This window comes from Maylandia zebra, linkage group LG15 (genome assembly GCF_041146795.1).
Source record: "Maylandia zebra isolate NMK-2024a linkage group LG15, Mzebra_GT3a, whole genome shotgun sequence".
NCBI classification, from domain to species: domain Eukaryota; kingdom Metazoa; phylum Chordata; class Actinopteri; order Cichliformes; family Cichlidae; genus Maylandia; species Maylandia zebra.
This window is the reverse complement of record NC_135181.1, coordinates 18,260,250-18,274,034: the sequence shown is the minus strand read 5'-3', so window position 1 is coordinate 18,274,034 and position 13,785 is coordinate 18,260,250. Positions and strand designations below refer to the sequence as shown.

General features: G+C 38.6%; 1 protein-coding gene across 9 annotated transcripts in view; it reads left to right on the top strand.

The window, feature by feature from the left end:
* syne2a (spectrin repeat containing, nuclear envelope 2a) overlaps nt 1-13,785 on the top strand; it is an 88,099-nt gene that overhangs the window by 38,712 nt on the left and 35,602 nt on the right. For 7 of the 9 annotated variants that reach the window (XM_023152059.3, XM_024805180.2, XM_024805177.2 and 4 more), the window contains 20 exons: nt 156-400; nt 482-632; nt 1,048-1,191; nt 1,297-1,425; nt 2,423-2,605; nt 2,749-2,886; nt 3,494-3,679; nt 3,905-4,027; nt 4,627-4,809; nt 5,072-5,173; nt 6,596-6,697; nt 8,311-8,388; nt 8,554-8,889; nt 9,274-9,362; nt 9,449-9,593; nt 10,069-10,155; nt 10,716-10,871; nt 12,311-12,511; nt 13,039-13,131; nt 13,445-13,627. In XM_023152059.3, the coding sequence (XP_023007827.3) occupies nt 156-400; nt 482-632; nt 1,048-1,191; nt 1,297-1,425; nt 2,423-2,605; nt 2,749-2,886; nt 3,494-3,679; nt 3,905-4,027; nt 4,627-4,809; nt 5,072-5,173; nt 6,596-6,697; nt 8,311-8,388; nt 8,554-8,889; nt 9,274-9,362; nt 9,449-9,593; nt 10,069-10,155; nt 10,716-10,871; nt 12,311-12,511; nt 13,039-13,131; nt 13,445-13,627 (3,054 nt within the window). The remainder of the gene's footprint in view (nt 1-155; nt 401-481; nt 633-1,047; nt 1,192-1,296; nt 1,426-2,422; nt 2,606-2,748; nt 2,887-3,493; nt 3,680-3,904; nt 4,028-4,626; nt 4,810-5,071; nt 5,174-6,595; nt 6,698-8,310; nt 8,389-8,553; nt 8,890-9,273; nt 9,363-9,448; nt 9,594-10,068; nt 10,156-10,715; nt 10,872-12,310; nt 12,512-13,038; nt 13,132-13,444; nt 13,628-13,785) is intronic. The other 2 variants (XM_076874047.1, XM_024805179.2) reach the window with 2 other exon arrangements.

Here is a 13,785-nt window from a genome sequence, read left to right as displayed (position 1 = left end):
GGCAAATTAAAACTGAATTAATATTTTTTACCTCTTTTGAAACTTTTGCTTTTCACTAACCAGAACTTAGTATGTGAAATGACTTTTACTGTTTTCTGATTAAAAAGACAGAGACGTGATCCATAGATATTGATGCTTCAATTTGATTTTCTTAGATGGAGCAGTGCTGCAGCTTTTTAGCCAGACTTCAGGCGGAGGTTCGAGACCCCACCACTGTGAACTTCACTGGAGAGGATCCACAGGAGCTTCTCGCCCTGGCTGAGATCCTTCAGACAGGTTTGGAGCAGGAGCAGCAGGACCTGGCCTCCCTGGAGCATCGACTGGAGCACGCCCTGAGCTTATCAAGTTCCCCAGGGCCTATTGGCAAAAAGCTGGTGAAGATCCAAGATAATGTCAGGAGGTGGGACTTCTTTAATATACATTTAGAAAGTGATTATTTATTTATGTCGAGTATGCTGAGAAGATACTTTTTTGCCCACAGCTTAAAAGAACGAAACCTGCTGGTTGTAGCTGCAGCCCAGGCCGAGGAGAGAGAAAGACGACAAGTTCAAGAAGAGATGGGACAGATTCAGAAACACGTGTTTCTCATTCTTCCGGCACTGGAAGCATGTTTGAATCCAAGCGAAAGACAGGTGGGCTTCGTCTTTTAATGTTTGAAACTTGGTATTTGAGATTTTATAGAGAGAGATATTAAAAAACAACAATAATATGGCTTCTTATATGCATGTAATAACAAGTAATCATCTTTAAGAGTTTAACATGTCCAACTTTATTATTGTCATTATTCATAAATGATGAAATATTACTTTCTTATGACTGTTAGATTTGAAGTTGTTCACATTATAGTGAGAAATTCAAGCTATATAACAGTCAAGTTGCAAATTACACAATTTAAACTGTTTTTTTTAGGTACTCTTCTGTCCAGGTCCTCTCATTTGTAAAAAATCAGGGGTGCAGTAGAGTAGAGGGAGTAGAGTATTAAATGTCTGACCCACACTCCCAGTCTCTGTCTGATTCCTGTATTTTTTGTCCTTTCCACACTGACAGGAGCTTAGAAAGGAGTTGTCTTCCCAGAAGACCAAGCTTAAGTGCATCACAGACAGTGTGCAGAGCCGATACACAGAGGTTCCTGTGGATATAGGCAAGCAAATACAGGATCTCCAGATGTCTCTGCAGAGAGCAGAAGAGAAGGTGGCAAGAAAATTGATTTCAAACTGTTGAGATCTGTTACTGACAGATAAATGATCTTAAGCTAAAGTCCGTTGGTGCAAATGTGTTTGTGTATGTGTCACACAGCTCATAGAGAACAGCCTCGTTAAGAAGCTGGCTAGCAGAGTGCTGGAGTTGGGTTCTGGCATGGAGAAGGTGAAAGCATTACTGGAGCAGAGAAGTCCAACAGTCAGTGAAGCTCAGAATGTCCTGAAGGTGTGTGTATTCCTTGTTTTCTGTTTGCTTGTGTGTCCACGTATGAAAAATAAATAAACCCACTGTTTAATTATGTCTTGTTAACAACTTTTTAAACTTTCTGTATTTTCAGTGCTGACTGTTTGTGTGTCCATCTGTCAGTGAGATTATGCAAAAGCTTCTCAGCTGAAATTATTCAAATTAGTGCAGAGGCAAAGAAAGAAGAGAAAGTGATCTCGCTCACTTTCATTTATAGTATTTTTGTAGGTTCTCAGTCATCCAAATCAGTAGTAGCAGTCTGAAAAAAAGCCAACCAGACTTCTTTAAATTTATAAAGATGCATCACCTCTCACTCACAAAAATGTGGATCATTACCACTGTGAGACCTTCCCCTACCTTTTTTTGTGACCTGTTGTGAGTGGGTGGGGAAGCATCTGGGAAGGGATCTAAGGATTGCATTGCATCTCTGTTCAGTGATAGTCGTTCCTTTACTCCTCTTTCAAACTATCTGTCTTTGGGATCCTCGAAAGTGTGACCTTTACCCATTAAGTGTAGTTGTAGAGCTGAGTCTTGTCTTTTTGAAGTGCCTCTTCTGTGTTGTGCCATATATTTGTGCAGTAGCTGTTTTGGTTTCTCCTATATAAAGTTACAGGCACACCTCACTGTACTGCACAGCATACATGTTGTTTAGTTTGCGTTTGGGAGTTTTGTTGTTGCAATGAACCTGATGAACCAGTCTTTTACTGTGAAATTCAACTTTGAATTCACAGCTCTTTACTTATTATCATTATTATCTTTACTTATAAAGTATGCTATAATTTGAGTAACTATTTAACTTCAGATCTCATTTGAAAAGTTACAAGTTGTATAGCTGACTAAGATAAAGTCAGATTTTCTTCAACTTCCAGCCACTTTGAGTGACCTCCACAAGCTGTTTGTCAATTTTATTCAAGCCAAATGAAACAGCTACAAATTCCTAAGAACTAATGCTAATCCACATTACCGTCTTGTTCTTCAGCATGTGTGGGATGAGCTGGATGCCTGGCACAGCAGCTTGATGCTCCTGGAGAGCGAGGTGCAGGATCTTGCAGAAGAGCAGCCGGATCAAGCCCAGCTTCTTATTGACCAGCTCACACAACCCCAGCAGCTCTACCAAGATGCAGCACAGATGGTTGAGCAGCGTACAACCTTTCTCAGCAAGGTCTAGTGCCACTACTATTGCTGCTCACCAATATAAATATATTAAATACAAATCATTTGTAGGCTACATATGCTTAATTTATTTTAGCTTACCACTCCATTTGACTGAATGCTTCATTTTCCATATATCGTCTTTTATGTTAGATCCCAAAGTGTCTTCAGGAGTTAGAAGATATTCTGCACAGCGCCACCCGCTGGTTAGGTGAGGCCCAGTCATGGCTCAGTGCTCCCTGCTCATTCACAACAGCAAAAAGCCTCCACAATCATGCAAAGTCCCTGCAGGTCAGTGAAGAAGCACGCTAACTTAATTCTTTTGTTTATATCTGTTTTATGTAATCTTCATGTCTTTATAGTTTCATTTTTTCCTACATGTATCCATAGATTGTATCCTCCAGTAAACCTCTGTATTTAGGCCTGTATTAAAATGCATTGCCATTCCATGGTCACAAACAATATTATAGTGTAGTATAAGTACTATAATAGTATAATAATATAGTATATATTTCTTATATATTTCAAAATTAACTTTACAAATTGCCTCACAATGGCAATGAAACAGCATATACAAGTCATAAAATATCAACATAACATTAAAATCAAATAAAAGTAAAGTAAGTAAAGTAAATCAGAAAACTATACAATCTACTATGTTTATTATGTTAAAGGTGTGGGAAACAACTTTAATTTGACTTTGACATTGGATAAACTGAGGTACTGTACCAAGGTGAAGTTTAGGATAATAAAGATCATTTTTGAACTGTGACTCATGCAAAGCTACCCGAGTAGAGTCCAAGAATAAACATTTTGATCTAAAAAACAAACCTAAGGGGTTCCCTTTAACAAATGTTTCTTGTTAAATTTAAATGAGATTTAAATTTCTGATCTACAGCTGGTCCTGGATGACTCTGAGATGATCAGGGGGAACCTGCAGGATTTCAGGTTGGTGCTGGGTGAAATCTCTGCGGTGTGTGACATCAGTGCCCAGGAGGAGAGGCTGGAGCAAAACGACCAACAAGTCCTCAAAATGCAAGGCAGCATCCTCGAGCCACTGGAGCAGCTTTTGCAGGCTGTTGTAGTAAGAATGTTAACACTTCAGACTTTTGGGTTGTTAGCGATATCAAGTGTTCCAGTTTGGGGCACATTGAGTGGAATTTCTGTACTTGCATTGTAGCTGGATTTTTGAAGATTGCAAGCATTTACAGTACAGACAGCAGAAAGTGTCATAAACATTAGTTATAATGGTGGGCATATACAACAGTGTTCATACAAAGCTAAATGTCTAAGACAATTTTCATTTCAGGTGGTGGAGGACATGGAAGCTGAACTTAAGACTGTGGAGAAAAATGTGCTGAAAATCAGAACAATTTTGTCCTCCATGGACGACTCCAATATGTCCCTGACAGAACATTTGCACAACAGACAGGTACAGCAATGCAATTAGATAGTGATTTATTTATTTTTTAAATAGTTTAGTGTGGTCGCAGTAGTACCGGTATAATAATAGTAATATTACTGTTATTACTAAACTGAATGGCACTGAGAGCAATTTACAAGGAAGTAAATTGAATGAAATACAACATAAAAGATGACATCGGTGTAATTAAAACACTTGTATTTACACTGCTCAGTGTTCCTGGATCAACTCATTTAAAGGGTGTGTCTGATTTTACCATCTTGGTTCATTTGTATGAAGCACAGTTAATAAAAGCAGTTTGTCCACTTTGATGATTTTTGAAGACAAAATAGACCTACTGGAGTATAAATTGATCTGTGGTTATAAAAACACGTAGGACAACCAGAAGATTTCTCAATAAGAAGTTTAGAAACAAATGCAGCGCATTTCTTTCAATCTTTACTAGAAACATGTAAATATGTATACAGTGAAATATAAAGCAGTTTAAGCTACAAATGTTTGTAAATGTAAAGAAGTGGCAGTGGCATAGATGAATGCTTAAACCTATCTGCTATCTCTCTCATATATATGGGGGAAAATGTCAAACTAACAGTTTACACGTGTTTCAGGTGATCCAAGATAATTTGTGCTCAATGCAGAGGATGTTAGAAGATCTAGAAAAATGCAAAGGAGAGCTTCACATCCCACAAAGAGCAGAAGAAGGACTTCAAGTCTACTCCAAAGCCAGGCTGCTCCTGCAGTCACTCGAGGAGCTGGAACATCTCACACAGCAACAAGCCTCTCTGCTCGAGGTACAGCATGTCTGAATCCTAGCACACAGGCAAAAATAAAGATTTTGTTCTGCTATAAAAGAAAAAAATGGTCCAACAAAAGGTGCTTATGATGCTGTCCTTACTTTGCTGATATACTTTAATGTTGCACTACTGTATGAAGCAACACTCATTCTTGTCGCCAACTGGATCCTTGTTTCAACACAGTGGATTTGTTTTTTTATGAGCCTCTGTCACCGCTTCCATTCTTTCTTAAATGTTCTCGTCTCTTTGACTAACCTAGAACAAGATCAGAGAAGAGGAAGAAACAAGTGCGATTCTTGCAATCACAACAGGCTCTCATACTCCTGGACAAATGCAACAGCTGGACACACATCTAGTCCAGGTAACATTTAGCTAAATAACTAAACCAGCTAAACAAATCAAATAACACTTGTGTGGTCTTTGCTCTTTGCTGTCGTGATTGAAGTAAACCTTCTTCTAATCATTTTGTGCTTGCAGTTCTCAGCAGCTTTTGATCAAATTGTTTTGGGAGAGGAAAAACAAATCACAATGTAGAAGATTTCTTCTTATTGCCAAAATTTAAAAGTGTTCTTTGAGCTCAGAAACCCGGTAGAACTGGTGAATCATTCAAGTGCAGTGACTATCCCCCATTCACTCGCTTCACTCTATTATCTGGGATTAGATGAACCTTGCTGTTAGAATCCTGTGTGAGAAAAAAATACCATACCACCTTTATTTATAAAGCACTTTAACATAAAACCAGAGTTCACAAAGTGCTGTACATGCTAATAGCATAAGTAAAGAAAATTAAAATGAGATAAGTTAAAATAAAATAAATAACTAAAAACTAAAATAAATTGAAACATGTTAAAACAAATTGAGTCAACCCCTCTAATCAATGCCAAAGACTTCAGCGAATAAATATGTTTTAAGAAGACTTTTAAATTCAGAAAGAGAAGAGGCCTGCCTAACATGCAAGGGTAGATCATTCCACAACTTTGGAGCAACTACAGCAAAAGCACGATCACCTTTAAATTTATACTTAGTTTTCGGTACCTTAAGGAGCTGCTGATTGGCGGACCTAAGGGAACGGGCAGGTGTATATGGTTGTAGTAGCTCCGAGAGATTTAAACGCAAATAAGAGAATTTTAAAAACAATCCTAAAATGTACAGGTAGCCCGTGGAGTGAAATTAAAATTGGGGTAATGTGCTCAGACTTTTTTGTTCCAGTTAAAAGACGTGCTGCAGCATTTTGCACAACCTGCAGGCGCCTAATGGACGCATCACTAACCCTAAAATAAAGTGCGTTACAATAATCCAGCCTAGAAGTAACAAAGGCATGGATTACTGTCTCAAAATGCTGTTTCGATAAGATAGGCTTTATTTTGGCTAATTCCCTCAAATGAAAAAAGCTAGATCTTACAACAGCTCTATAAAATAATTATACTGAGCTGTTCATCAGGCTCAAGGAAGTCCAAAAATCTTTGTTTTAGGGGGGAATTTCACTATTGTACTACGGTATTAAAAAGCTGTATAACTGTGTTTTGAGATTAAATTAAAGAGGTCTAACCTTATCCAAAAAGAAAATTATATTTGTAAAATTGCAGATAAAACTCAAAAAATAGAATGAAAGTGCAGGAGTAATGAAATGGTGACTGCTGCTAATAAAAACTTTAACTTCAATATTTACTGATATTGTTGTTAGATAAAGAAGAGTGATGAGAGTCGATAGAAAAGCAGTGTTTTCTTCCAGTTTTCCTTTAAATCACAAATTTGATCATATATCCACCCTTATCACTGAAAGCAGGGGGCTTTTGAGGTGTCTAACTCAGAGGAAGAGGAAGATGAGGATGACGAGAGTTGTCACTCGTCATCCTCTGACACACTAACAAGCAGTATTCCAGAGGTAAATCAGATGTAATTACATCACATGAGAGCATGTCTCTGGGTACCTCTGTCTTTTTGGTTTCATTCCACAATTTCACATTCATTATTTAAGCTCACTGACAGAATTTCAAGTAACACACCCACAGCAGCAGAACGTGTAAGACTTAGCAAATATTTTCTAAAAATGCACAGGATTTTAGGTCCTTTGGAATGAAACTCTGAATGTCTTGGGCTTCCTCTACTCTAATTATTCCTTCTTTATTTGTTCCTTGTGGTCAATCCATCATATCATCTCATCAAATTAGTGACCATCAAAGATTTTCCTGAAAAAAATTACATAATGATTCTTAATTTCTTTTTATATAACATCCACATCCTTGCTGTACTTAGTTCTCTGAAAAGAAATTAGTTCAAGGGATGAAGATAAGAAAACTACTTGAGCTTGGTCCAAATTTTTTAAAGCAATTATAAGATTCTATGGCTGTATGAATATGGATCATTAAGGGTGTAGCTACTTTCTCCCATATTCTGATATCTAGTTTGAGGTCATCTTAATCACATTTACATGCTCATATTCATTAAGTTTCTGCCAAGTGACTATCTGATTAGATATTTGTGTTAAAGAGCTGTTGGAGTGGTGTGTCTAATTAACTGGCTAGTGAGTGAATGTATTGCAGTGGCACCCAGTGCAGATACTTTTTTCTTGCTCAGCTGTCAGGGTAAAACATCAAACAGTCTTTGCCTGGTGTACATAAATATGAGTATTACAAAAACTCATATTGAGAGAGAACATCGTCACAAAAGAGAAACATGTTCTTTCTAAAAACATTAACTGGAATATTACACTGACAGTGGATGCTAATGTTTCTTTTCTCATATTCATGCATCAGTATCAGTGAAAACATTGGCTTTGATTTGGACTCTTTTAAAGGATATTATATGTGTTGTATATTAAATTGTGGTTTCCACAGGTCTCCACATCTGTTGTCAGAGATCATTCATCTAAATAGTGATTTCAGGCATCCATCCTTCTACAGTATATAAACCTGAGCTCCACTCCTGCGAGCCATACTGCCAGATTCTTTTAGCCTGAATAAATTGAAGGATGTAGCTCAAGCAGTTTTCTACATAATAGAATTTTAAGATGGACCCTCAGAGATGATGCTAAAAAACATCTAAAAACACTCCCACCATCTCTCTTTCAATTGCTTCATTTTGACAAAAGAAATAATGACAGCAGGGACCTGAAATTTTGCAGAATTCCTATTAAAAAGTATATTTTTTCCCTGAAAATTTTTCAGGTGAATCTGAGATGATCAGGTGGTAGGTATTTGGTGAACTGACATGGAATGACCCCTCGATGTAATTCTGTTCACAATTTCTAGCACTAATACTTTATCTTTTTCCTGTGCTGTGGAAGAAACCAGAAGATTTTTGCATGCTCTTAATGAGCTGTGTGAGGCAGGTCATTGTGTTTGCTGATAACCCCACTCTGTCGCTGTCAGAAGCAGCTGCTCCTCAGAAACCTTTCCTTTCATACACACACCCAGGATGAGAATAGCATGAGTAATTTATATGTGTTTGTGCAAGGATTTGGTTTGCATTTGTATATTCATACAACCAATATGTTAGGACCCTGAGGACACGCTCAAGCTTTCAGAAGTGCAAAGGGAGGATATGGGAGAACATAAGCCACCGTCACATATGAAGGTAAATAATCAGTTTCATATTGGATATATAAGAGTATTTATTGTCTTTTCTTTCAATAATATGCTCTTTTTTATAAACATTTTCATAAGATTTTTTTAAACTAATCTTAATATACCTACCATAAGTTGTAGTTATTTCTAGTATCATCTTTCATTTGTCTTTCAGGTCCTGGAGGGTATGCTTCATCAGTCTTCTGAATGTGCAGAAAAGCCTGAGTTAGATATCAACTTTGAATCTGTGACCGCTCAGTCACTAAACACTGCAGCCGTCCCTGCAGCAAAAGGCCAGCTTAAAGCTGCTGCTGTGCACCAGCATGATTTACCGAAACACAAAGCCTTTGATGCTGACCCTCGCACAAACACTCCTCAGGCAGCAGCTGGAGCGGAAGATACAAGGCTGATTCCTTCAAGACCGATAACTCCATTTGCTGCTGGAAGAGCATCAGATGAGCTGATAGAGGAGGAGAAGCTGTCGCTGTCCACAGCTCCCAATTCAGATCTGGTAATTGTCTGAAGATTCAAAGAGATGTTGATCAAAGTTATTTAAGCCTAAGTAAATGGTTTCATGGACATTTAATTTAACAATAAATATACATATATATCTTACTTGGAGTAATAACTCAAAGTCAACTTTGACATTGGGCGCTAACTCATGTCCCCCAAGATCCATTGTTGTGAAGTTTCGAGACTTTCTATAAAAAATTGTGGATAATAAAAAGTTTTTACTTTTACATTTGGTGTGACCTTGACCAACACACAACATTTGAAAGGATCTCTTGAAAACTGTGGACACTAGACTGCTTACAAATAGACAGGCAAACAAACTAAGTTTGCAGAATTAGTATTTAAACTACCAGATTAATAACTTTTTTGTTTGTTTTAACAGGATGTTTTTGATAGACTGAGGGAGCAAACTGAAGTCAGCACCAGTTGTTTTTTGGGAGGATCCCAGCAGTTTTCTGTTGAGCCGATCAGGTAAAAATTCCAGTTGTAGTATTTTAGTTTTGGACCTCCTCTTTACACAGCATATCAAAGGCTCATAAACTTTTTGTGGTCCCTAGTTTGCCTGGACATGAAAATGTTAACCCCAAGCGCCAAAGGTGGAGTCACCTTCATTCCCAGATTACTGAAAAAATTACCACTTTGAAAAAAGTTAAGGAGAACCATCAAAGCCAGAACAGAGAAGATGCAGAGAACAGACAAAAGGTAAGAAAACAGGAAAATAACCATTCAGTGCTTGAATCTGTAGTATTCAGTCAGACTGCATGATGTACATGAGGTGTGAGGTGATAGAAGTAAAATAATTTCTAAAATGTGGATGTCACCAACATAGCCATTACATCTGTTACCAGAGCAACCAGGTTACAAGGTTCGCCAATCCTTTCATCCTGTCCTCCGTGCCAAAGCTCATTTTGTTTTCATATCTGTGAAGCTGCTTGTCTTCCACAATGAAAAAGGACCCACAATGAGCAAAAGAATATCATTATGAGCGTTCCCTCTGCTGCTAAAAGACCCGATTTTGTTTTACTGGAAGCAAAATTATGGATCCGATATTACTGAATATGAAAGGATGAAGCAGGGGATGTAACTCCTGCCCCTGCTCAGTTACACCCTTGTTGCATTCTGTCTTTTTCCTTCACCTGCTGTTAAACCTTAAGTTCAGTTTTCTCTTTGTGTTTAGGTTCCAGATGAGGCGTCGAGGTCAATTGGATCTACTTGTGCAGCTCTTCAGCACACACAGGAGGCCATCACTATGCTAAGAAAAATAGTATGTATAATAGAAAGAGACTTTTTAAGTGCGTTCCTGCTGAAAGTATATTGATCTAGATACACAGGTAGTACGCTCTCTCACAAATAACTGACTAACATGGAGGACTGAGGCTCAATGAAATAATCAGATGTATTTCTGAAAAGTACTTCAAGCACATGAAGGCACAAAGATGGATTTTTTTTAAATAGGGCTACAAAATAAGCAATTACCAAAAGGCTTGACTGGCTATTTCCTGGCAGCTTTGTCTTTATAATCATAAAACACCATTTTTAAGGACAGTTCTTTTCATAGAAAATATTTAAAGTTTTTCATGTCATTCAAGTCAAAATCCAATCAGATAACATGCTAGACACAATTTGTCCAGTTTTTCATCTCGGTACGGAATATAAGATCTACTAACTCTGTTTATACATTAGTATCAACAGGTTGGGATGTAGGAATAGCATAGTAGTAAATAGTAAACATCACCAAATTAAGAAGAATGAGCCAAAATATTCAGAGAATCTGACCTTTAAAAAACTGTGGTAAGTTAAACTGATGATTGTGCTTTTTCCCAGGTGAGCTCCACTGATGGTTCTCATCCAGGTGTGAAAGAGGAGTTTTACGAGGCTATACAGCAGGTCCTCCTCTGCCTCGATTCTTTGACTGACCTTCTGTTGACTTGTGGTGGCACGGTTGAAGATGAACCTCAGCTGAGGCTGCTGCAGCACGAGGTGACTGTTCAGTTAGTTCCCTTTTGCCATCAGAGCTGCCTTTATTCTTCACATATCTACTCACATAGCTGCTACACACGTACTTCACATCCACAATGTATGATCCCACATGGATTCAGAGCTAATGACTGTGACATTTGAGGGCAGCGAACTCATAGTCATGTTCAAGAAACTAGTCTGAGATGATTTGAGCTTTGCCGCATGGCACGTTATCCTGCTGGTATCTACCATCATAGATAGGTATATTGCAGTCATAAAGGGATGGACATGGTCAGCAACAAAATCTGCATACTTTGTGTGTAACAAGTGGTTATGCGAGCTACTGTTGCTTTCCTATCTATTAAAGCAGTCTAGCCATTCTCCTCTGATGTCTTGCATCAACAAGGCATTTTCATCCACAGAACTGCTGTTCACTGGATATTTTCTTTTTTTCCTGACTGTTCTCTTTAAACCCTTGTTACGACCCGTCTAGGGCCAGGCCATAACATGAGCGAGGCACTCGCTTCCCCCCCAAGACCCAAGCAGTTACACGAAACAAATCCGTTAGATATGAGGTGATTTATTTACAATGTGAATAAAGAGAACCAAAACGGGAGTGTCAACACTTCAGGGTGAGCCAAGGCCAAAACAATAAACAAAACAAACCTACACAAATCCCGCACCCCTGACCTTACCAAAAACAAAGTCAAAAATAAAGACAGAGTCTAACCTCCTTAACTAACTCAAAACAGGAGAAAACGGGTGATCAAAAGAAACGGCAGCTCACCCCTACCCACTCCACTTCCACAACTGTCAAGCGTATACTGCAGCCAGCGGCTACCACAGGACTACTGCTGGGTGATGAGGAGAAACGCGAGGACCTCTCCCGCTGTAGCACTCCAGCCTCCTTTTAATGGGCGGGTCCTCCAGCTGGATCCACTCACGCCGGGGCAGTATATCCACGCACCAATCGGAACAGGGCCCTGGCACAGCTAAATTAACATAGAAAAAACACAACACCTGCACAAACAAACACATGGACATACAAGTTCGTAACACCCTAAAGATGGTTGTGTGGGAAAAACCCAGTAGATTAGCGGTTTCTGAAATTTTTAGATCAGCCTGTCTGCCACCGCAACCATGCCACATTCTTCCCATTTCTGATGGAGTAATGTGTGTATGTGACACAGAGTGAGGAGCCAAGGTACTTGAGTCAATCTGGGATAAAGGAACGAATAGTGCTAAAATACTGGTGGGAAAATGGGAAAATAGAAGCTAATGGTGACAGTAATAAAGAGTGAACTGATTTGATATTTGCTTTCCGGAGCATTTGAATAGATGTTGCAGTGGCCAATGAATCTATCCATTACTATTATATCTTTTTTTGTCTCTCTGTAAAATTGAATGTCAGGGTTGAATTTTTACTTTCGGTTTGTCCTTTTTTGTGTTTTTGTGTGCAGTGTATATCAGCTGAGCTGGGGACCCTCTCTGAACTGATGAGTAAAGTAGTGTCAGAAACCAGGCCTCAACTTTCAAAGGAAGAACCAGATGCTTACAGCTGTTTGACCTGCCTTCAGGATTGTCTTCATACAGCTCAGCTGGTCTTGACCTCCTCCCACAATCAGCTTATTGAAGATCCAGGCCTTAAGGACCCTTGCAAGGTTTGAAATAAATTAGAGCTCACTGTCGACCCCTTTCCCATCCTTTCCCAGGACTAGATCAAATATGCAATTTTTACTTGCAGCAAAACCCAAATTCTACAGTAGCACTCAGAAACAACAGACTCTGTGAATAGTACATGTTTTACATGTCTGTGGTTGTGCAGAAACTGTGTCACTAAAACTGCTGGGCTTTGACATGTTTTAGTAAGCTATGCAGTGTAACTCAATATTCAGAATATTAGTATAAGTATTTTTAAATGTCAGTAAAATCACTCCTACTCTAAGTACTATAATCATCATATAGTTTCTGAGGTAGTTTCTATTTTGTGGTGCTTTATTCTTGTAATTTGATTAATTTCCACCATACAGGCTTAGATTTTACACACCAAGCATTCATTACTAATAGCAAACTTCGAACGTCAAGCTGTTTGCATGTAAAGTATGTGATGCAGTCATTTTGAGTTGGTGAAGAACCTCAGTACTTCTTCCAGCACTTAAGCTAACATATTATTTGTGTCTTTCAATAGGAGATCTCCACCAATCAGCTGTGTCTTCTGGACGAGTTTGAACTTGGGCAGAGTCAAGGCTTTCCAAATCTAAAGGATGGTCCCAGTTTGGAGGTAACCACTGCTGCACAGCTTTGCTGCGTATGTGTGCATGATTAATAGCACTAGTGTTACAATACTAGAGAAGGCCTAATTAAAATGCTAGTAATATAACAGAAAAGCATCCATTACAGGCAGTTGTTATGATATCAGACAAATGAGTTTGCTGACAATTATTCAGACATATTAGTGCTTACTGAGTTTATATGGATGCCATAGTTAACTGATTACATTTCACTGACTTAGTAGTTGCTACTGATGTAGGATCTGTATTTTAAAAGTTAGTGGTATTCTTCTTAAATTCTGCTGCTCATCTGTATCTCTGCAGTGTGTGCTGGCCAGACATCTGAGGGAAAGTCCAGGGGAAAAGGCCAAGATGCAACACAGTTCTAGGTCCTTGCTTCAGGGGATAACTCGGCTCCTGGAACTGGGTGAAGAATGCATAAGAGAGAGAAAGATGAGCCAGGTTCACAGCTGCAGCAAACTTCAAGCTGTTCTCTGCACACACAAGGTATCTCACTTTCAGGAAGTTCTTCAAAACACAGACAAAGAGCAGATTTAAGTTTGGTACATTACTTCAAGAGTATGAAGCAAACTCCTGGTTTTTAAAGAGCCCCATGTTGCAAGCACAACCTCCACTAATTAATCATTAGACACCCGAGTATTTAG